Source organism: Trichoplax adhaerens, genomic scaffold (assembly GCF_000150275.1).
Source record: "Trichoplax adhaerens TRIADscaffold_7 genomic scaffold, whole genome shotgun sequence".
NCBI classification, from domain to species: domain Eukaryota; kingdom Metazoa; phylum Placozoa; class Uniplacotomia; order Trichoplacea; family Trichoplacidae; genus Trichoplax; species Trichoplax adhaerens.
The window spans coordinates 1061482-1082334 of record NW_002060949.1 but is presented as its reverse complement, the minus strand read 5'-3'; the positions used below and the strand labels follow the sequence as shown (position 1 = coordinate 1082334).

The 20853-nt window shown below is 32.3% G+C and overlaps 4 protein-coding genes across 4 annotated transcripts; 3 read left to right on the top strand and 1 right to left on the bottom strand.

Moving 5' to 3' along the window:
* Positions 1-2441: 2441 nt before the first annotated feature.
* TRIADDRAFT_57885 (uncharacterized protein) lies at positions 2442-4053 on the top strand (the record flags this gene model as incomplete). Its single annotated transcript, XM_002114226.1, has 6 exons — positions 2442-2597; positions 2793-2939; positions 3036-3058; positions 3255-3301; positions 3401-3483; positions 3946-4053. 6 exons carry the CDS (start codon positions 2442-2444, stop codon positions 4051-4053), a joined length of 564 nt encoding a protein of 187 aa, XP_002114262.1.
* Positions 4054-5269: 1216 nt separating this feature from the next.
* TRIADDRAFT_57884 (uncharacterized protein) lies at positions 5270-7096 on the top strand (the record flags this gene model as incomplete). Its single annotated transcript, XM_002114225.1, has 4 exons — positions 5270-5583; positions 5809-5979; positions 6232-6313; positions 7019-7096. 4 exons carry the CDS (start codon positions 5270-5272, stop codon positions 7094-7096), a joined length of 645 nt encoding a protein of 214 aa, XP_002114261.1.
* A 1049-nt stretch (positions 7097-8145) lies between these two features.
* Positions 8146-15159, top strand: TRIADDRAFT_57883 (uncharacterized protein; the record flags this gene model as incomplete). The annotated part of the gene is made up of 23 exons (XM_002114224.1): positions 8146-8259; positions 8922-9010; positions 10106-10175; positions 11314-11365; positions 11447-11527; positions 11819-12184; positions 12269-12333; positions 12445-12528; positions 12639-12681; positions 12774-12859; positions 12942-12998; positions 13080-13130; positions 13198-13257; positions 13339-13405; positions 13496-13556; positions 13676-13780; positions 13894-13933; positions 14067-14104; positions 14173-14297; positions 14380-14480; positions 14761-14817; positions 14887-14958; positions 15061-15159. The coding sequence occupies 23 exons, from the start codon at positions 8146-8148 to the stop codon at positions 15157-15159; spliced, it is 1983 nt and encodes a 660-aa protein (XP_002114260.1).
* A 676-nt stretch (positions 15160-15835) lies between these two features.
* TRIADDRAFT_57882 (uncharacterized protein) lies at positions 15836-19952 on the bottom strand (the record flags this gene model as incomplete). The annotated part of the gene is made up of 18 exons (XM_002113908.1): positions 15836-15920; positions 16001-16080; positions 16171-16248; positions 16370-16452; positions 16543-16601; positions 16689-16778; positions 16849-16913; positions 16980-17053; positions 17133-17213; positions 17348-17423; positions 17753-17810; positions 18000-18055; positions 18296-18352; positions 18563-18644; positions 19158-19226; positions 19325-19401; positions 19552-19634; positions 19892-19952. The coding sequence occupies 18 exons, from the start codon at positions 19950-19952 to the stop codon at positions 15836-15838; spliced, it is 1314 nt and encodes a 437-aa protein (XP_002113944.1).
* Between the last annotated feature and the right edge of the window lie 901 nt (positions 19953-20853).

The window sequence follows — 20853 nt, the reverse complement described above, 5'->3', positions numbered from 1 at the left end:
TTAGGCGTATTTAAAAATAGTTAGAGTAATTTTGCACGGTCTATTGTAGGTCAATAGACTAATATGACGTACATTTTTGAGGAAAAATTCTATATACCTTCAGTAGTAAATACTGTGTTATTATCGCTGAGAGAATCTTTCAGTATCATATACTTTTATAGGTATTTCAAAACTCGGTTTGTTCGAATTTGGAAATGACGTTGCAAATTAGATGTGTGATTTATATAGATATTGTCGTAGTTATACAGTATAAGTACTTCGTAATTACTTATTTAGATCAAAGGCTTGACTTTTCATACCGAAGAATGTACTGTATATTGTTGAAAAAACTCAGAATGTATAAGAAAATGCTTATTGTATCTATTTTTAACATAATCTCAAAATTATGGCCAGTCGTCAAAAATTAAAACACAATAGATTAATTGGTTTCTTGAAGGATGTTGCCTTAATAAAAGGCCCGGAAGCTAAAATCACTGTGATTCGTAATCTACATTGGTAAGCCATAATAGTAAAAGTATAAAGGGTGAAAATTATAAAGAGAGTGTAAATTTTAACTACCTGCCACAGATCAGATCAAAACATTTTCTTCATGCCACAACACTGATACGGTTTGCAACAGGTTTAATATGCAGAATAAAGCCATAATTGCAATTCTCTTCCAAATTTTGGGTTCTCTTATTTTAATAGGTGAGATAAGATAGAATTAGCTTTCTGCCTTTACGGTATTCTGAGCTAGGTTAAATAGATTACGCCAATCTATTTTGTTATTACTGTCATTTCAGCCGTGTATTGATACACTTTGGTGAATGTAGAATGTGAAAATTTTTATACGTCAGTTTTTCTTTACACTTTAAAATTTGTTCATTTCGTAATAGCACACCTCATATTTGACTGTATTATTCCTAGAATAGACACCGGTACTAGTGTAATTAGAATAGTTGATCAGAAATAAACCGGAACGTGCTCAGTGCATAATTTTCATGCAAATTAATATAAGATTCTATATAATAGTATGGTTCTGCATGCATGAATTAATGACCGTAGTAGTTGCAGTATATAAAATTTTCTTCCATCTGGTACTTAAAAATAAAGGAGCACAAAGGCAAAAGATGACTTTAGTATTGGGCTCTACCTTATAGCATGTTCTATAATTTATCAATAATATTACTTTTGATAATGTATGCATATAAAAGTACTATATATGAATTAGATACTGCACCTAACTGATCTAGAATCTAGTCGTTTACTTTTGCATATTACATAAATCAAGAAATAATCTCGATTCAGGTTCATACATACCTTAAAATTTTGCATCCAATACGGTATTTTAGATACCTCGCCGCATCCATGTCAAAAGTTTCGCTACGACCTAGTTCTCAGCAACAGTGTCGGAAATGAGGGAGGTATCGAGTTTCTTTTTCATATTCATCAGAAAAAGATGGACGACAACAATATTTATTTTCAGGTAAAACAAAGGCTTATAACGAAAAGTTAACCATCTATTACTAAAAATCAGATTATGAGAAATTTAATTTTAGTATACTTTTAATTTTTATATAAGATAGAATTTCATGAAAAATTACTTATAATATTTACTTTGCTGTTAATATACGCATGTAAAATGCAATACTGTAATAATTATCTTTCTTACAACGGTAGTAAAAGTGTCACTAAGACGATATCAATTATTAATCTACATTCAACTATGCTTATGCGTATTAACATCAATAAATTCAACCGTAGTAATTATGATATTATAGAAAAGGAATGATAAATCCTTGATATCATATACTATAAATTATGTATAGAATTTATTTTAGAGTTATTGCATATTGTAGACATCCTTGATATAAAATGACGGGCTGCATATATTTGATAAATTCACAGTACTGTATATACGATTATATATAATTTCATCCATAAATTTCAGTGGTTAACTATTCGCAATGCGGTGGATTTGGCATTCTATGCAAATAATTCTTATATCGTGACTTGTAAATTATTTATTTTCGTACTGGGATATTCAAGCTTATAACAAAGTTAAATTAACTTTACACTTTTACGAAAGTTTATCGATGATCTGTCTTGTGGTATCATGTATTACTATAAGCATTACGTGAATTACCATGACCTGTTAAGGTTGTGATAGAAATGGGATTTAAGAGTATACTTACTTAATAGTACTCTACTATTAATTTATACATTGTTAAATAAACCATGTTGCAAAATAATTCTAGACCAAAATTATTTTAACGAAAGACTATCTGTTCTTTTTATAACTTGGAATAACTTGTTGAGATATATTGTATTATGGTCGAATATTAACTTGCCCTGTTTGAACTACTTTAAAGGTGCAACCGGCAGTACAGATGCTGTACAAATATTTAAGTACTTCTTCAGACCGAATAAAGCAATTTTCCACTTCGCTTAATTATTCAATGATGATTGAAAATAGAAATGGAATCAGCGAAAGGCTTTATTTTCACCCAGATGACATTAATTACTCCACAAATCTTAAACGTGGAGCTATTGAATTATTACAATTTAATAACAGTATCATCAAGAGCAATCCTGAGAAGGGTGTAACTGTGGTCGAGGTAAGCAATAGTTAGTCTTTATGAAGCGATGGAAATGTGATTCACATTGTATTGTCTTCCCTTGAATTTTATTATTTCAATTTGTAGAATAGCTGCATTGCTTATTACAGTAATAGTATAATTCATTATTAAAATTTAAACATTAAACATACTATCATTATAAGGTAGCAAATTAAATGATAATTCATTTGATAGGCTTGTATCAGGGGAAGATGCCATGTTACTTATTATCCATGCCGTGTTATGAACAATTGTTACGATAAAATAAATACTGGTTTACGCTGTAGCAATCGACCGCTTTATCCTTCAAAGGCTTACTCTAGTTCTAAAGGAGTACCTCAGGTAAATCAAACGGAAGATTCTACGATTAAGAACGTAAATTACACTGATTTACAGCGTTATGATATTTTTTCGACTCTTGTACTTGATCGTTGACAGATAACTGAATCAGCTAGTGGTCGGTTTGAATTTAAAGAAATAAATGGAATCTATCAACTGACTAAGGCCAAGATATGGACAGAAAATGTAATCGATCATCATGGCCGGCAAAGAACCATTAGTTTTTTGTAAATATATTCGTTTTTTTGTAAACATATCCGTTTTTTGCCTGTTTTAAGCTTTTTAAACGCATAATACAAACTCTTTTATTCCGTATAGGCAGGAGCTATCATACCTAAAAGATAAAGCTTGCGACTTTCTTCTCCGTAAGTTATAGTGATATAAAGGAAATTATAAGTAAATTTACCTGATATTGAATGCGAAAAGGCGTAACAACTTCTATATGATTGATTGTAAATTTTTAGCAAATTATTTTAGTTATGACGAAAGTTCTATCCTTTATCAAACCGATTTGGAGACCTTTAATAAATTTGACTATATCAGTTATGTAAGTATGCGCGTATCTAGTTATTTTGCTATCGTTTTAAAATAATAACAATTCAAGAACAGATTAAAAGCTTGTAGTATCTGTTCAAATTTTTATTTATGTTTAGATAATTTACCGAGATTGCAATAGAGATTTTGTAATTGTAATTGGTAATGCAAAAAATTTAGTTATTATTTGTGTCAATTATTCAGCATTCATTCAGCCAGGAAAATGTTCTTTACTTTTCTCAACCACTAAAAATTGAATCGTATTTGTTATATTTTACTGATTAAAGTATCTTGATTAGTCATGATATTTCGAGTATAATTTGCACACTTCGATTGCATAATTGAAATGCAAAACTGAACATTGATTTTTTATATGTAATTACATGAAAAAAACTAATCTTAAAGCAAACAATTTTCATTACTATTCATTGCTATTCATGGTCATAGAATCTAGTATACTAATATGTTTTATTAGATATTGAGTCTAAAAGGCAACGGAGAATTGAAAAAGCCATCAATCAATTTAAGGGAGCTATCGGAAGAGTATATTGACGAAGAAGTTTTTGAAAACGAAATGGTATAGCATGTAATTTATTTAAATAATGGTATAATATTAAATTTTAATTAAGTTTCTTCGTACTATGTTTGGTGTTTGCCTCATAATGCTTCTGAAGCACTCACCCTTCTTTGTTCTCAATCAGGATGAAAATCAAATCACGCAACAGGATAGAATAAATATTCAATCATGGTCGTAATCATTTGAAATGGGAGTATATAACTGTACTAATATGGATGAGGTAGAATTTAGCCATTTGAATTCTATGCATAAAGAAAAAACCGCGAGGTTAGATGATTTGATTCCGATTTCACGCTAAAAGCAAATTTTTCAGTTTATTAACATAAAATTAATCATATTTAGAGATTTCTTTATGGGCGCAATTGCCGCTCGTTCATCATCTGTAATATTACAAAAACTTCAAAACGTTTGGAGTAGAACCAGTTCTGTTATGGAGATAAAAGCTTTATTAGAAAGTCTGCAAGTTGCTCCGACAGTAAATGATGTTGTTGTGCAAACAATTCATGTAAGTTATATTTGATGTTGGAATTGATCATTGTCAAGACTATATTGTTGTCGCCTTGATTAATATGTATAGACACGACATCTAGATATACTAGAGTTCATGACATAGATATACGTATGCTTATATGTGGATTCCTAGCTTGATATAGATCTTCATTTATGTTAAGAGTTTTTGCCACAGCACTTTTGTTAAACGGAATCTGATGCTGTTTGAAGTATGCATATCTACATATGATATTTTATCAGGCAAGAGAAAATCCTATCGAAGACCGGGGACCGTGTACGTATATTCTAGTGTGATTATTAAATATTTGTTAGTAAGATACTTTAAAATTTCTAATATACTTGTATTTGGTATACAGTAAAATTGGATAAGTTTCAAGTAGGAATCAGTAATTTGTATCGCTGTTGACAGATTTAGCCTTGGTAATAATATTGAAATAATAGCTGCCAAAAAAAGATTTATTAAAATATAAAGAAAAGACCTTATTACGCACTTTAGACCGCAATAATAAACTGATATACTCAATAATATAATGCTCAGCCTTTATGTAGTATAGTAAAGTGCTATGCCTGGATTATTTTTGAACGGACACAGAATACCTGTAATTCTTTATAGAAATGAAAGTTAACAATATTTTAAAATACCTATCCTTTATTTTGTGATAATTGCAGAGATATCTCACTATATCATTTTAATAAAGAAATAAATGAAGAAATGAATGAAGAAATGAATGAAGAAATGAATGAAGAAATGAATGAAGAATTGAGCTTGGATGTGTTAGCTGAACGAATTGAAAATCAAATCATGAATGAAAGAAAAATTTGGAAAATTGATGAAGAAACTTTAAATGAAGTGTTCTCGCGATTCTTGAATAAAAGAGCTTTCCTTATTAAGCCTGCGCTGATATATGAAGCTCGCCAAATCAATGCTACAGCTCCTGGCTTTCCACTGCTATTAGAAACTTCCGTATATAGTATCGTAGCTGTTAATGCATCGATTACTGGTGAAGATGTGATTGTAGACGTCCTGTATGTACTATCTTCGTATATTATACTTATTTATGACTATATGGATATGCGTCAGACCCTTGAAGTTTCAATATTTTACTTTCGATAATTATGAACACATATCACAATTTCATATTGGTGTACTGCAGTCTTTAATGCCTAGTCTAAGATAGTGTTATTCTCTTATTTTCATGCAGTGATTCAAATTGTGATAAATTTATAAAATTATGATTCATTATATTACAGAAAATCATTTCGAATCAGATCCTACAGTATAGTTGATGTAGCGCTTAGTATGGATGGCATCGAAGAGAGCATTCAGATTTATTTCAAGAAAAGATTAATTTTTAAAATGGGTGAAGATGGAAAAATTTCGACAAAACCGAAGAAAAAAAGTAAAACTATGTTTGATTGGCGGTAAGAATGAGCTGTTTCAATATTATTATACGATTCATACTTATATAGCAGTATCATATGGTTAAATGTGAATGATATTTGAACAATATTGGTTAGTTTATTCGTTAGAAGTCATACTTGAAATGTTTTACAGCACATAAATGAACAATTTTCGATTAGTCTTTAGCACTAAGCCTTCATCTTAATTATGTAAGTCAGTACTAATTTAAATTAATAATCTATTATGGGTCGATCATCTTAATATACATGTAGATGGAATGAATATTCTATTAGCATTCGAGACAATAAAGTTCTTCGTGAAAAGGAAAAACGCCGACTCAAACGAAAGCATCGCGTAAGTTAATAATGACTAGTATTAATGGTTCATACCGAATCTTTTACTAATTTAAAGCAGTGCATTTTAGCTATTTTTTCATTCATTACTATTACTTTTACATGAACTATCCCTAGGAAAAATTTTGCATTTTTATTAATGCTCTCAATCAACGTTTCTGCTTCCATAATAATCGCTCGCGAAAAGAAACGATGAAAAAGGAAGCTTAATTAATTTGCTGGTGTTCTCTGATGGTGTAATAATTAATTTGCACATACTGTTGTAGTCTTCTATAAAGTATAGAAATAATGCTTTGGTAGGGTTAAGCAATCGTTCAGTAGTCTTCGTATATACTGTCACATAATCATGATGGGATTTTTGCGTTATCAAGTACATGCATATATGCGTATTACCTCCACATTTAGCTTACTTGTATAGCTTACTAGGCACGGATCTCATGAGATGATAAGGTAATTATGATCTTTATTACGATTGATGGTCAATTGAGTAATTAAGGATATTTCTCCTACTATTAGAATAATAGTAAGTGATAGCTTAGGCAATCAATAATTGTGAAACCATGAGTAAGTGATTGAAATTAACTTGAATATGGATGTGAATTTTCGTTCTCATACTTGTATGAGATAATGAATAGTAAATTAACACTATATAGTTGGATATTTATTTTAATCTTAAGTTCCCGCCTCTTCATTTTTTGAAATTTAGCTGTGGGTAATTTTAGTTTCCTCTTTCATTGTTTCTTTGTGGACTTTACGATTAATTGATTACTTTGAAGTGCAATAGTATTTTAAATAAATGCCTTAACTGTATTCACCCCGGATCCTATTGAATAAATGTTATACTATTCTATGGTTTATGGAGATCAAGGAAAAAGGCACTTCAAGGGAGAAATGGGCTAATGTAACTTACTGCGTCTTTAAAAGATGAGAATTTTCCTCTCGATGTGCATAGACAGTGCACTCACTATAAGTGGCTTGACTTCCTTCTACTATTCAGTATCATGCAGGCATGGCATACTATCCTATGCAAGAACAATAACTGATAATAGTTGTATATGTTCTATATATTATATGCTGTACTGTCATACGAGTCTATCTATCCACCGTACTCGTAGAAATTTGCGAATAACGATTACAGTTTTAGTCTACTGGAAAATATTAATCTACGATATTAATACACTCCCATGCAAACATCTGTCGTGTATTTCATCGTTAATGGAGTACTGTCATGTAAAAGCCCTATATGACTACAATACTTTTAAACATGATTTCAAATTTTTTGAAAGGAATTCGTATGAAACCGGTGAGCCAATACCAGTAATGGCTACATTACCGGCTTTGGCCGTATCCTATATACTCAGTCGTACGAGTATAATAAAGAGCTGGTGTCTTGGGATGGAAGTAGTCTTGGTGATTTTTATTAATTATCAAACAATATTTTACAAGTGGAAGTTGTTATCCAGAGTAATAACTAATTGAATTGATAGACTGCTGCATAGCTAATAACTCAAGTTCAAATTAGTGATATGAATTGTATAATTAATCAGGCAGTTCTGACATGAAACACACCATTGGTAAGCTACTGTACACTGTACTGCACTGTGTACAGTACAGTAGAATGGGCGGGCTGGGCTTGGTCGGCCATTCTACAGTACAGTACAGTACAGTACTGTACAGTGTACAGTACCTACACTACAGTATACAGTACGTACAGTACAGTACTGTACTGTGCAAAGCCAACCCAAGCAGCTGATCAGGATGACACTCGCGTAAACGGTCGACTTCAACTGTGTATCGTGCTCGATATACAGTTCACTTGAGATGACTCGCACAATGGCCAGCTCCGTCATTTTGGGGATATTGAATGGCCGGTGGTTATCCCTCTCTTTCCTTTTTAGAAGTGACGGTAGTCTACAGAAGTGGTATGCTGCTGCAACAGTGGAAAGAGTACGAGTATGGCCATTTTTAGTAGACATGGATTTTACAGTAGACTTTTGACTTTAGCTCTGTACAATGGCCACCGATCCAGTGCTGTCATATCCACTGAGTACACTACAGCACCGGGCCCACTGACTACTGAGTACAGTATTACTATCTTTTATTCATACAATGTACGTACAGTAGTGTACTAGATGGTGCAAACGTATCGAGCAGCGCCCAGTAGATCAGTCAAGTTTGTATCCAACTTAACTGGTCTAGTGGACGTTACTCACGATAGTCACGTGATTTATAGTACAGTAGTATAGTACAGTACATAATTACAGTACTGTACACTGTACTAAACTGTACTGTACTGTAGAGTGTAGACTGACATGACACACTCGGACGCCTGTATGGACAGTTGGACACTTCAACAGCTGTAATTAATAAGAGACAACGGTCAAAGGGCTTGACGCGTTACTATAAACGTTTCTAGTACAGTACAGTAACTGATCTTGTCAGCGCATTTGGATGAAATGGATAGCGAAGTTTTGTGCGAAAGCTTATTAATATGGGTAAAAATGGACTAAAATCTTGTTGATTTCAACTCTATTGGTTCTAATTGTGATGCTGGAAGGTGGATATTGAAAGTAATTTGGACTTTCCTCATTGTATAACATGATTTTTAGATAGGAACGTTCGATGGCATCAATGGACCTCATCAAACTGTCCAAGACTTAATGGATGGTGTTGCAATGGCCGAGTGCTTGTCTAAAATGTTAGCATATACTATCCTAGTATAAAAATTGTAGAACCTAGAAAAGTAGAATTAAATATTTAATTGTGAATAATGCTGGTTCTGACTACAGTATTAAATAACCCTTTAAAAACTTTCAGTTGGTAAAGGAGGCTCTACTACTTGGACAGTGAGCGCTTTATTCTAACTTTAGTAATACTGTACTGCAAGCAAATGTTTTTATAGTCATATACTTGTCATGATCATCCAATCGTTACAAGTAGTTCAATGAATTTAGTCAAGATCGACAATTCTGTCATACCAAATTCATACCAATAATAACGTACCAAATGCTATAAGTACAGTCCCCAAAATGCATTTTTATTTATATAACAAGAGCGATCAATAGTACTGTAGATGTGCAATAGCGAAGCTGATCATCGCGTAGCCAGTCGAGATGGCAGTACTGTAGTGGACAATAAGTAGATTAAAACGGACGGATACAGTAGTAGTGCGGCAGAATATGATTATAAAATTGGGAGATACTCAATTTTGGCCAATTGAAATTGCTTTGCACGCTTTTCTTACTCTCATTTTAATATTTGCTGTGAGAGATTACAGTACAATGATGATGATGTAAGCAATACCGAGAAAATGATAACATTTACAACTTGCAACATCACTTGTAAAGTACAACACTAGCTGAATAAACTATTTGTTAGTTTAACCAGATTGAATAAATTTATATATATATATATATATATATATATACCAATGTTATTAGAACAGTTGATAAGAATAAAGTCTAAGTTATCAGTTGAATTAAATCATTGAACATGAATACGATTTCGTTAATGTTGTTGCTCTTTAATATTTTATATTGAGAATAAAACTATATGCGCATATACAATAATGAGGAAGTAATACTTGTGTAGTCTATATAATTTGCATAGATGTAACAATCTAAATAGAATGTAGGATAGTAAGAGAAAATAGATTAGTCGCTGACACCTGGAGAATAATTGTATTTTATCTAAATATCGTCTCAAAGGTCTTACACGGATACGTGTATCTCCTAATAAGCCAAAATAAATGATATGACGACCCATTTATTAATTTTATGATATGCTTGATTAGAGCTTCTGCTGTATTTAGTGGAGAATGGCTTAGTAGAATCAAGCGTGATGCTAACCATTGGCGGTTAAAGGTAAGATTTTGCTATGACTTTTATGTACAATGCAGTGCCTACTTTTCTGGTAGACAGTTTAGAAGATTATTTGATTTGATGCAACAATTTTTTAATTCATTGATAATATAGTATAAAGCTTGAACTTAAAGTCATTTAATATAGATAGTGAATGAATAACTAAATAATACTAAAGCCAATTACTGTATGTGCCATTCACGGGTTGGATTATTAGTCTTCAGAGTTTTAAGCTGTAGCGCACTGCCTGATTCACCAACGTGATATGTTTATTTGCAGTAATTACGATATCTTCACTAGTCTTACAATTTCAATGTAAGGTACAATGATACAGTATACATACCACAGCATAAATATATAACTGATATAGTACTCTTAAGAGAATACTTCAGCAATTGCGATATTTTATCGTTATCCGATAATTAGAATTATTAACTTATAGAACTTATAGCTGGATATTATTATGATGAAATGTAGATATAATTTACAATTAGATCTCTTGTTAGTTACTTTTAACTTGATTAGATTCCAGAATACTACATAGTTATCCCTCTAACGTTTTTTAATCTTAGATGAGGTAGTATATATTAATTCGATCAATTATCCCTTTCACTGACAGGTTAAAATACTGTATAACTCTCTTAGCGCGATGTAGTATTTATACATGTAAAATATTTAAAAAATACTTGTTGTCGTACTTTTCTTGTCACGATACTAGTATCTAAAAAATACCTAATGAAGTATTACAACAAACTCATCTTTATTAACCCACTGATACAATATGCTATCACTACTGTTAAATCAATATTGACAACCAATTTTATTAATAAACTAACTCAATAGCCATTTCCTAATACTTATCATTTATTTACCTAATTATGTAGGTTAGCAATTTAAAGAAAGTCCTGCGGGGAATAGAATACTACTATCACGAGGCAAGTTATAAATGTGAACGCACTAAACAGTTCGTTTTATTGAGAAACAGTAGTATAATGTAAAGTGTTAAGTTCATATCTATAATCAATGCAACATATGTCATCATACAATGATGTATTTTATCATTATTTATTTATTACTGTTCTTCTACTAATGTCAATGGCATAGTGCAATTCGTAAACTACCCATTTCTTCCTTTAATTAGACATTAAAACAAGACTTAAGCAATCTGTCCTTGCCAAATGTAGAAAAAATTGGTTGGTTTAACAGAGCTTGACAAAATTTTTAAAATAGCTTAAGATAAATATTTAAAGTGAGACTCTTTGTTTCAATTATAGCTATTAATTGTGATGAAGAAGAATTAGGTAAAATGTTACAGCTCATTCTTGGTTGCGCGTTCTTCTGTAATAATCGAGAAGGTATGATAGGTAGCCCTTAATTAAGACATACGTATACGTAGTAGTATATACTTTAATGGTGTCATTTAAAATTTTTCGTAAATTAGATAGCTAGCTAGAAATTAATTAAACACATAGGTTGGCTACGTAATTTATTTATGTTAAAAATTAAACAATTGCTAAAATTTGAATTATGTAATCACCATCGTTGTATAATGTTTTATCAAACTCATCGTCATGGATATGAATTGATGATTAATATTTCACCAATGAACTTATCCGTCTGAAAGTGATATATTTTTCTAATACTAGGTTATATTAAAGTTATTATGGAGTTGGAGCAGTCCGTACAAGAGGTTATTATGACAGCAATTCAAGAGCTAATGACTCCCACATCTCAAAATGATCAATCAATAGAAGAGGAAAGGGTAGAAAGATTGGAGCAAGAAATACATGACCTAGCAGTCGACAAGAAAGAGTTAACAAATAAATGCCGTGATCTTGAAAATCAAGTTGCTAATCTGCAGGAGGAGCTAACATCTAATAAGGAGTTGTTAGATCGTTATAACAATGTCGAAAGTATTATAAATGACCCTACAACAGATATTGGTTTTAAATTCCAGAATCTTCATAATAAAATTGAGCTTTTGCAGAAGCAAAATTTGTCACTGGAATCTGGTAATGAACTATTAAATTTTTATGGTACAGCAACAATTTGAATAGTTATTATAGTGTCGGTATTTATCCTGTATAATTCTTTAGAAAGAGACGAAATAACTACGCGTGAAGAACGTCAAGAAAAGATACTTATCGAGCTTAGACAAGAAGTAAATAGTAGCATGACTACGATTACTAACTCTGTGAATCAAATAGCTGATGTGATACTTGTAGACACTTATTGTCTCATTCACTATTATTGCGCTTTACGTATATCTTAGAGATTACTATTAAGTAAGAGAGCAGAAGAAGCACAAGAATTAAGAGATAAAGTTGACGAGTTATCTCACACAGCAGATAAATTGGTGAGTTGGATGAAACCTTATAGTTAATCAAGTCATATAGCGTATAATTTAAATTATGTATGTGACAACTTGGATTTATTGAAGTAATATTACTTAATGGCGTAATATAGGCACAAAGCGAAGCTCAATTAACCAATTACAAGAAGAAGTTAGGTAATACAAATTAAACATGTTGTAGCTCTTTTAGTATGGTACTATCTTTTGTACCTTAATGAATCAATGTAATCCGATGTTTTATTTCGTAGATGATGCTGCTGGTCAGCGTGATCAAATAAAAAAATTGGAAGATAGAATAGCTGGATTTGTTAGGGATAATGCGGAGTTAAAGGCAGTAAGTAACCTGTGCACTTCATTGAATTGTGATGGGAAGTTTATGATACTTATATAATGTAAAATTTATTATTTGTATGTAGAAACTGGAACAACAAAATTCACAAACGAAATTTCATAATGAATATTACAGTGAAAAGGTACTATGCGTACTTTTATGTTGCATTACTAGTTTGTCTGCTTTAAGAGAAAATAGAAAGTATTTTTAATTGTCTCACTAGATCAGCCAATTGAAGAAGGACATAGAAGAATGTAAAAAGATTGAAGAAGAAGTAAGTAATTTTAAGCAATTATTAATTTAAGTGTACTTATTTAAACTGCTTACGCTGTCTTTTCTAGGCTAAAGTAGACTTATATGGCAGTAGAGAGAAATGCAATAAATTGGAATTTGAAAACAAAGTTAGTGAGTGTAATGAAGGTTCTTAACTTATTCATCATAAATAATTGGCATTAACGATATGACCTGTGACTGTCTTTAAGAAATTAATTGATGAAATGAAAAGTTTACGCGAGATAAATGCTCATTTATCAGCGAGAAAAATATCGGGTAAGAGAGATACTAATCTTAATATTATTCAATTTGGTGTATCTGCTAACATGTCCTTCTTTTTCTAATGATTTTAAAATATGCGCACAGGCGTTGTATCGCTAGACGATGCACTAGGGCAAGCACTGGCAGATAATGATAGCGATGCAAGGTATGTAATTTCGACTCTAGAATAGAAAATTACTTTTGTTAATTTTCTTATCAGTGACTTATTATAATAAACAATATGGTTAATTATGACGTATCCTTCTTATTTCAATACCATTACAGGGAAAAGATGATCCAATTGCAAACAGAAAATGAGAGTCTAAGAAAGCGGGCGGAGGAAGCAGAGAAGAAATTATTTATTAGAGAGAATGAACATCTTATAGAGAAGTAAGAGAATTTTCCTCACTTGCTTCTGTTTACATATATTTAGTAGCCAGAATTTGAAACATGATTCTCTTCATTGATATTAATTTTATTTTTATATAAATTTTAAAATGCAGGCATAATACACAAATAGTGCAACAGAAAGAAGATGATAAGGTAATTTTGCTTTAGATGTATTCAAGAGTATCAGCGTATTGACCTTACAATACTCGTGTTAGTTAAGGACAACATATCGAAACTATTATTTAAATCGACTTAATCTAATTTATCCGTCTTGTCACTATTTCAGGATAAAATTGAACTGAAGCAAGCTATTGAAAATATGCAGTACGTATTGTTTGCAACTTATAGACATATTGTGTTTACTTCGATTGTTAAGGACATTTTTATCTTAGATCCAAAGTGGATGAACAGAGCAGTCTTCTTATGAAACGAGAAAGGGAAATTCAAGTTCAGCAAGAGAATGGCAACAAAAATGCTGACATTATTAAAAGCATGCAGACTGAACTGGCTTCCCGAGGTGATAATTGTGACTTTGAATTAGCTGATATTAAAGAATGTCGATTGAGGGTTTTAACGGTAGTGAAATTAATGATTGATAGACGCTGATATTGGTAGACTGAAAGACCAGCTTACGAATAACGAAAACGATATGATCCGTTTGGAAGATAAATATAAAAAATTTCTGGATAAAGCTAAACAGGTATTTTTCCTAATTGTTTTTCTGCAATGTTCTTCGTTGGACGCAGAAAATACGAATCGCATGAAATTTAAATTTATCGTGATACTGTATGTACTTATATTTGAGCTTTCTCTTATTGTTGTAGTTATTACCAAGAAACGCTACTGGATCTCCGGAGGTTACTAAACCTAATTAAGTTTATTTTTAATTTTTCTGTATATTCCTTAGATGTAGTCGTGTTTCAACGAAATCTAAATTTGTTTTCTGATTTTATCATCTTGTCCCGTACGTGCGTAAACAGCTACAAGCGCTTCAAAGTCAAATACAAGAAAAAGAGTATCGAGTCAGAGATTTGGAGGTTTGCGTAAAAATTGTTGTCACGTCGTGGTCTTTCACGGTAGTTAATAATAATTTTCGAATTTTGCAGCGCCAAATCGAAAACTTGAAAACTATTCATGAGCGTGAAATGAAATTGGTTACAACTGCTTGGTATGAGTTGGTTAGTATCATCGAAAACTTTATTTAGGGCTTGCGTAATTACTTGTACTGGACTCTGACAAGCAATACGCTAATATTTAATATCTGACATTGTTCTTGCTAGGGTCTTGAAGTACATAAAAAAACGATGAATGATAGATTAGCTTCTAGTGGAGGTGATTCATTTTTAGCTAGACAGAGGCAAGGTTTTAAGAGGCATTAGATGTACTTGTCGAATGATTGGCAGGTATTTGCTGCTAATAGACCATGATAGCTATTAGCCTAGCTACTGATATAAGGGATGAGTGACACTAAAATGTCAATTTGTTCGGCATAATATATAAATACACGTATCTAATTAGAATTATTGATATTTAGTTTGATGGCTTGAAAAGCATCGCGTGATTTATTCCCAATGAGAAGTAATTCTGATCCAACATAAAATGAGGCATGTTTTTAACTTTGCAAAGTATTCGACTATTGAAATAAGTAACTACGATAAATGCTTGAATATAACATATCTATGTACAATACAGTTACTATAAATACAATTTTTTAACATAATATTTTGTAATAACGAAATACAATTTTTAATGTAAAATTTACTGTTAATTTAATATACATATTGGGTATGAAGATGGAAAGATAATCTTGATGAATTACGTTTTATGTTTCCTTGTTAAAATGTCAAAAGAAAATCCACTGTCGTTCTAATCATATTTAAAAAACAATAAAATGTTCACTGTAAAATCGGATTCTTGGTTATACAGTAAGTTTACTGTAAGTCGTAAGGAATATCCAATGGATGTTAGTTACGATAAAGTGGATTGGGATTGTATCCTCGCAACAGAGATAGCCTTTCAGAAAGCGAATTACATCATCAATTAACTAGACTTTGATTAATCGATAGCAGTTTCAATATCAACTCCAAGATCTTTATCATTGTCAGAATCTCCATCGTAGTATTCATTAGCTGGTTCGATACTTGAATTTGAAAGAATCAATTTAATAGCACTTAATACAGTTATAAATCAGATTCTATTGGCATTGTAAGACTTTTTTACCTTGGTGGTTGGTCTACTTCGCTTAGATATTGTTCTTGATCCTCATTTTCAGAGTCAAAATCGATTAAATCAGGAGGTACCTAACATAGTGATTAATGATATATAATTCTAGTAAATAACCTCATGATAAATTCGAAGAAAAATTTCAGCAATTTATTTATCGAACTAACCGCTTGCATTTGAACCGCGGGCGCCGAGGTAATACATTTCAAGTTATCGTTAACGCTTTGAATGATATTGTCTAGATACTACAAAAGGCGAAGTAACAGAACATCAAGTAGATAATCATAAGTATAGAACCAAGTCCGGTTTAACAATGCAAATAGCATATGACAGCAGTTACTTTATTTAGAATTTCAGACGTTATACCTGTCTAGTATTTAAATTTTCCGCTCTCGCATAGCTGATCGAAGGATGAAGTGAAAAATCGGGAGCAAAATATTCTAAATATTCTAAAAAGTCATGAAAATAAGCCGTGATATCCGTCAGTATATGTTCAAGTTAACATAGTCTTTCTCAATAATTAAATGATTCACTCATACCAGTATACGGAAGATCATTGGTAATGTCGGCATCAACCAATAAAGCAGTCTCGTAGCACCTGAATAGCATAAGTCAGAGTTGATGTGTTATTTATAATAGCAACTCTATAAACTTGATCTGTAATTTATAATAATACGCATATTACCAGCATCTAGATACATTGCTAATAGTATAACCACCCCCACCGAGCACCAAGGTCGGAATATTAAAACTTTTAACAAACTGAACACATGCTCTACAAATAGAACAAGCACATTAACAACAACAAATTTGGACGCAATGCGAAAATAGCTTTTACAACAAACCCGTGAGCTTTTATACTAAGATTGAAACAACCTAAGCGATCACACCCTAAAGAATCAGCACCACACTGTAAATGAAAAAAAGAGATGTTAAGCTTTGCTGGGATAACCTATAATAATGAATGCTTACTGACCTGTAATACAATACTAGATGGTTGGTAATGTTGAATTACAGCTTCTATGACGGGCTTAAAAACATATAAATAGCCTGATAATGCAAAAAAAAGATTACTAAATTGATTTGCTATCTTAGATATTAAAGAATTTAGCCTTTATTCTTTTACTACCATGGTCGTCAATGCCATCTTTCAATGGCACATTAATAGAGTAGTATTTTCCTCTATCAGTTCCAATTTCATACATATCACCTGTTCGTTCGATGTTAAAACACAAAAAGCGTACATTTACAAATTTAATAAATACTAGATCTTTTAATATATAAGTATGTTCCTGCATATAGAATGAAAGTATCCCTCTAGATAATCCTGAACTACTTAATTACCTGTTCCAGGAAAGAATTGATCTCCATACTTGTGAAAAGATACAGTCATAACACGATCAGTTAGATAAAACGCTTCCTAAATGTTGAATAATGCTGTATATCAGTGTATTGTTGCAGTAAAGTGAGACGATTAGCATCACATTCCTAATTCTGTAAATAATTATAACATATAGTAGATCGTTCAATACCATCGAGATATCTAACAACTTTGTATAATCAATTAGACAGAAAAAATTAAATACGCGTACTTAATATATTATTTATAATAAACTAAAGGATAAAGCATAACACTAAAAGCATTCCAAATCATATAACTCAGTTATTCCGCGTTCGTCTCAAAATTTTAATAACATGTGATAATAGAACTGCATAAAATGTAACGATAGGCTTAAACAAAAAATTTACCTGAACGCCATCACCATGATGAACATCTATATCGATGTATAATACTCGGGCATGATACCTGCATGGAGAAATTGTTTGGTATACAATGATACAGTATGTTAGAATGTAATTTTAATGATTACAGAAAGAAATGATTCTGTATTAAAGCAGAAATTTATAATCAGATCTTGTAATTTTACTTGATATAATGTTATCTTGGTAATATTAAAACAGAGTGATACTGTACTCGTAAACAAGAATTGCTTACTTTAGCAGTTCCAATATTGCAACCACAATATCGTTGACATAACAGAATCCAGAGGCCTTTCGCATGAATGAGAATTAGGATGCAAAGAATAGTTAGAAAGTAAACTAAATATGATCCTTAAATTACAATTGAACGACTATAGCTACAGTCTGTAGTTGTATTGATAAATGTATGATTTCCGAAGTTGCTTATAAATGATTAATACATCAATAGATTTCACGCCGAGCCTTGGCCCATCATATACGAAAGTAAAACATCCTATGATTATCATTTATCTACGTTAAAAGATTGTTTACTTCTCTCTTTTTTGCATGGTGCAATCCCCCTGACCAATTAATAGCGATGTCACATTCCTGTAAAAAAGGGCAGATTGATAAGTTGCCGGTATCATTAGAATTAGTATAATAAGAGTGACCTAGTTGTAGAAGTGAGCATAAAAAGATGTTAAAGGAATCCTACCACAGTATTTCTTGTATTTTTAAAACAAAAATCTTATTTTACTAGTTCGGTGAGCACACTTTTACTTTATCAAGTGTACCAAGATATCGTATGGATGAACTTACCTGATGATTTATTTTCGTTGCTCCTTGAAGCGATGCTCCAGTATACATAGCACAAAAATCAAAAAGGCCACCAAAAACAGGACTATGAGGCAATTTCATTTCGATAATACAAGAAAATTAAGCTTAATTAATTGATGAAATTGTTTGTTTCATTAAAATAATCTCTAGAACCTAAACTGGTATTGATAGTGGCCTTAATGATCGCAAATGTCTAGCAAAAAAATTTATGGCGATACATTACCGTCCGTTTCTCCATAAATGAATTCTTATAATGCATGGTATCAATCATGATTGTATTGCACAGTATAACTATACTAGCAGGGTTTACTGTATTATGAATAGAATAGTAACGTTGATCAACATTATAGCATACAATCAGGGACTGCTACAAGAAATTCTCCTAGAAGTCCCTGATGCAATGGTAAACTGCATATATGATGGAATATTGTGTACTATTCAAAGATAAACTGAGCGCATATATCAGCTTACTGGATACTTTACGAGTTCAATAGCGATATCCTAGTACATTATTTTTATAACTTCCTATTATACTATACTGTGTGTTATTAACAGCTAGAGAAATGATCATCATTACCAATCATCGCCAACGTTGTACGTGTTCAAGGTACTATAAGGAAATTCTCTTATATTTGCGGGTGTGATCCTGTAATAAAGTTAAGCTTATCAGCAAGAATGCGTCTAAATAGCGATCCATAGCCTATCCATTTCGATTACAAGTAACTTTTCATTGGATTATCTTACTTTTTAAGAAATTCTATATAATCGTATGCATGAAAACGGCACAAGTTGAAATCGGAAGCTGGGATAGACCGAAACATCTGTATTTGAATATCAAAAATCATCTTACTACGTTATATTCCGTTTTATCAAGGTGAATACGTAAGCTAATAAGGCTAGTGTAATGAAGAATATGACAGCATTTATAAGGCAGATCCGAATCGATCAGGCCATGCTCTAATGAAACTTACAGTCATTTTCTTGTGTAATCCAAAACTTAAGACTAAACTGTTGGTTAAAGATATCCTATGCGGTTTCATGGGATGTCCTTTGCCTGTCGATATACATGAAAGCACGAATTATTAATATTATTTACTATTCCTATTTATTATATCATTATTGTCGTTGGCATCAAGTCGAATATTGTTCAATTGCAATATTCTGTCTTGCTTCTTGACAGATTCCATCCACCAGTGTACTGTACAGTAATACTATCAGTGGTTTTGATAATTTTTATTTTTATACAGAAACAAGTATTTCATCCTAGCAGCTAGCAGCAACTAGTGGAAATCATTAACTGACTGAACTTACCATAATGGAAATTACCCACTTCTGGATCATAGAAATACATGACATCGCGTTTGGGGCCCATTTTGCTTGGCTTGCAGGTCGAGCGGGAAGCAACTGATGCTGGTGTCAGTAGTTCTGACAGTATATCGCATTGGAATCGATGGTACGGACGGAACACCAGACAGAAAATGGACATCAACTGATGCTGGTGTCAGTAGTTCTGACGGTATAACGCATTGGAATCGATGATACGGACGGAACTTCAGACAGAAACTGGACATCAACTGATGCTGGTGTCAGTAGTTCTGACAGTATATCGCATTGGAATCGATGATACGGACGGAACACCAGACAGAAACTGGACATCAACTGATGCTGGTGTCAGTAGTTCTGACAGTACAGTATATCGCATTGGAATCGATGATACGGACGGAACATCAGACAGAAACTGGACATCAACTGATGCTGGTGTCAGTAGTTCTGACAGTATATCGCATCGGAATCGATGGTCCGGACGGAACACCAGACAGAAACTGGACATCAACTGATGCTGGTGTCAGTAGTTCTGACAGTACAGTATAGTATATCGCATTGGAATCGATGATACGGATGGAACACTAGACAGAAACTGGACATCCAATTTCTATACTAAATCTGTAGTCACAGTCATTTGAGAGATATCTGTATAGTGACAGTCATTTGAGCGCTATCTCTATAGTAACAGTAAGTGTAGTAATGTCTGCAGCAGTACAGTACAGTACGGTAAGTCGACAGTGTACAATACGGTACGAAGTGCACCTGTGTGATACCTTACATGCGCAATTCACGCTCAATTGCTCATACTGTAACATACATTTGAGGCAGAATCTCGATAGAAGTTCATATGGGTAACAACAACGAAGGCTGATGCAAGCCTCGTTGATTGCTTAATAGCTAGAGCTGCCAATGAAGCTAAATGGCAGCAGGCTGTGGAGCTCTGTTGG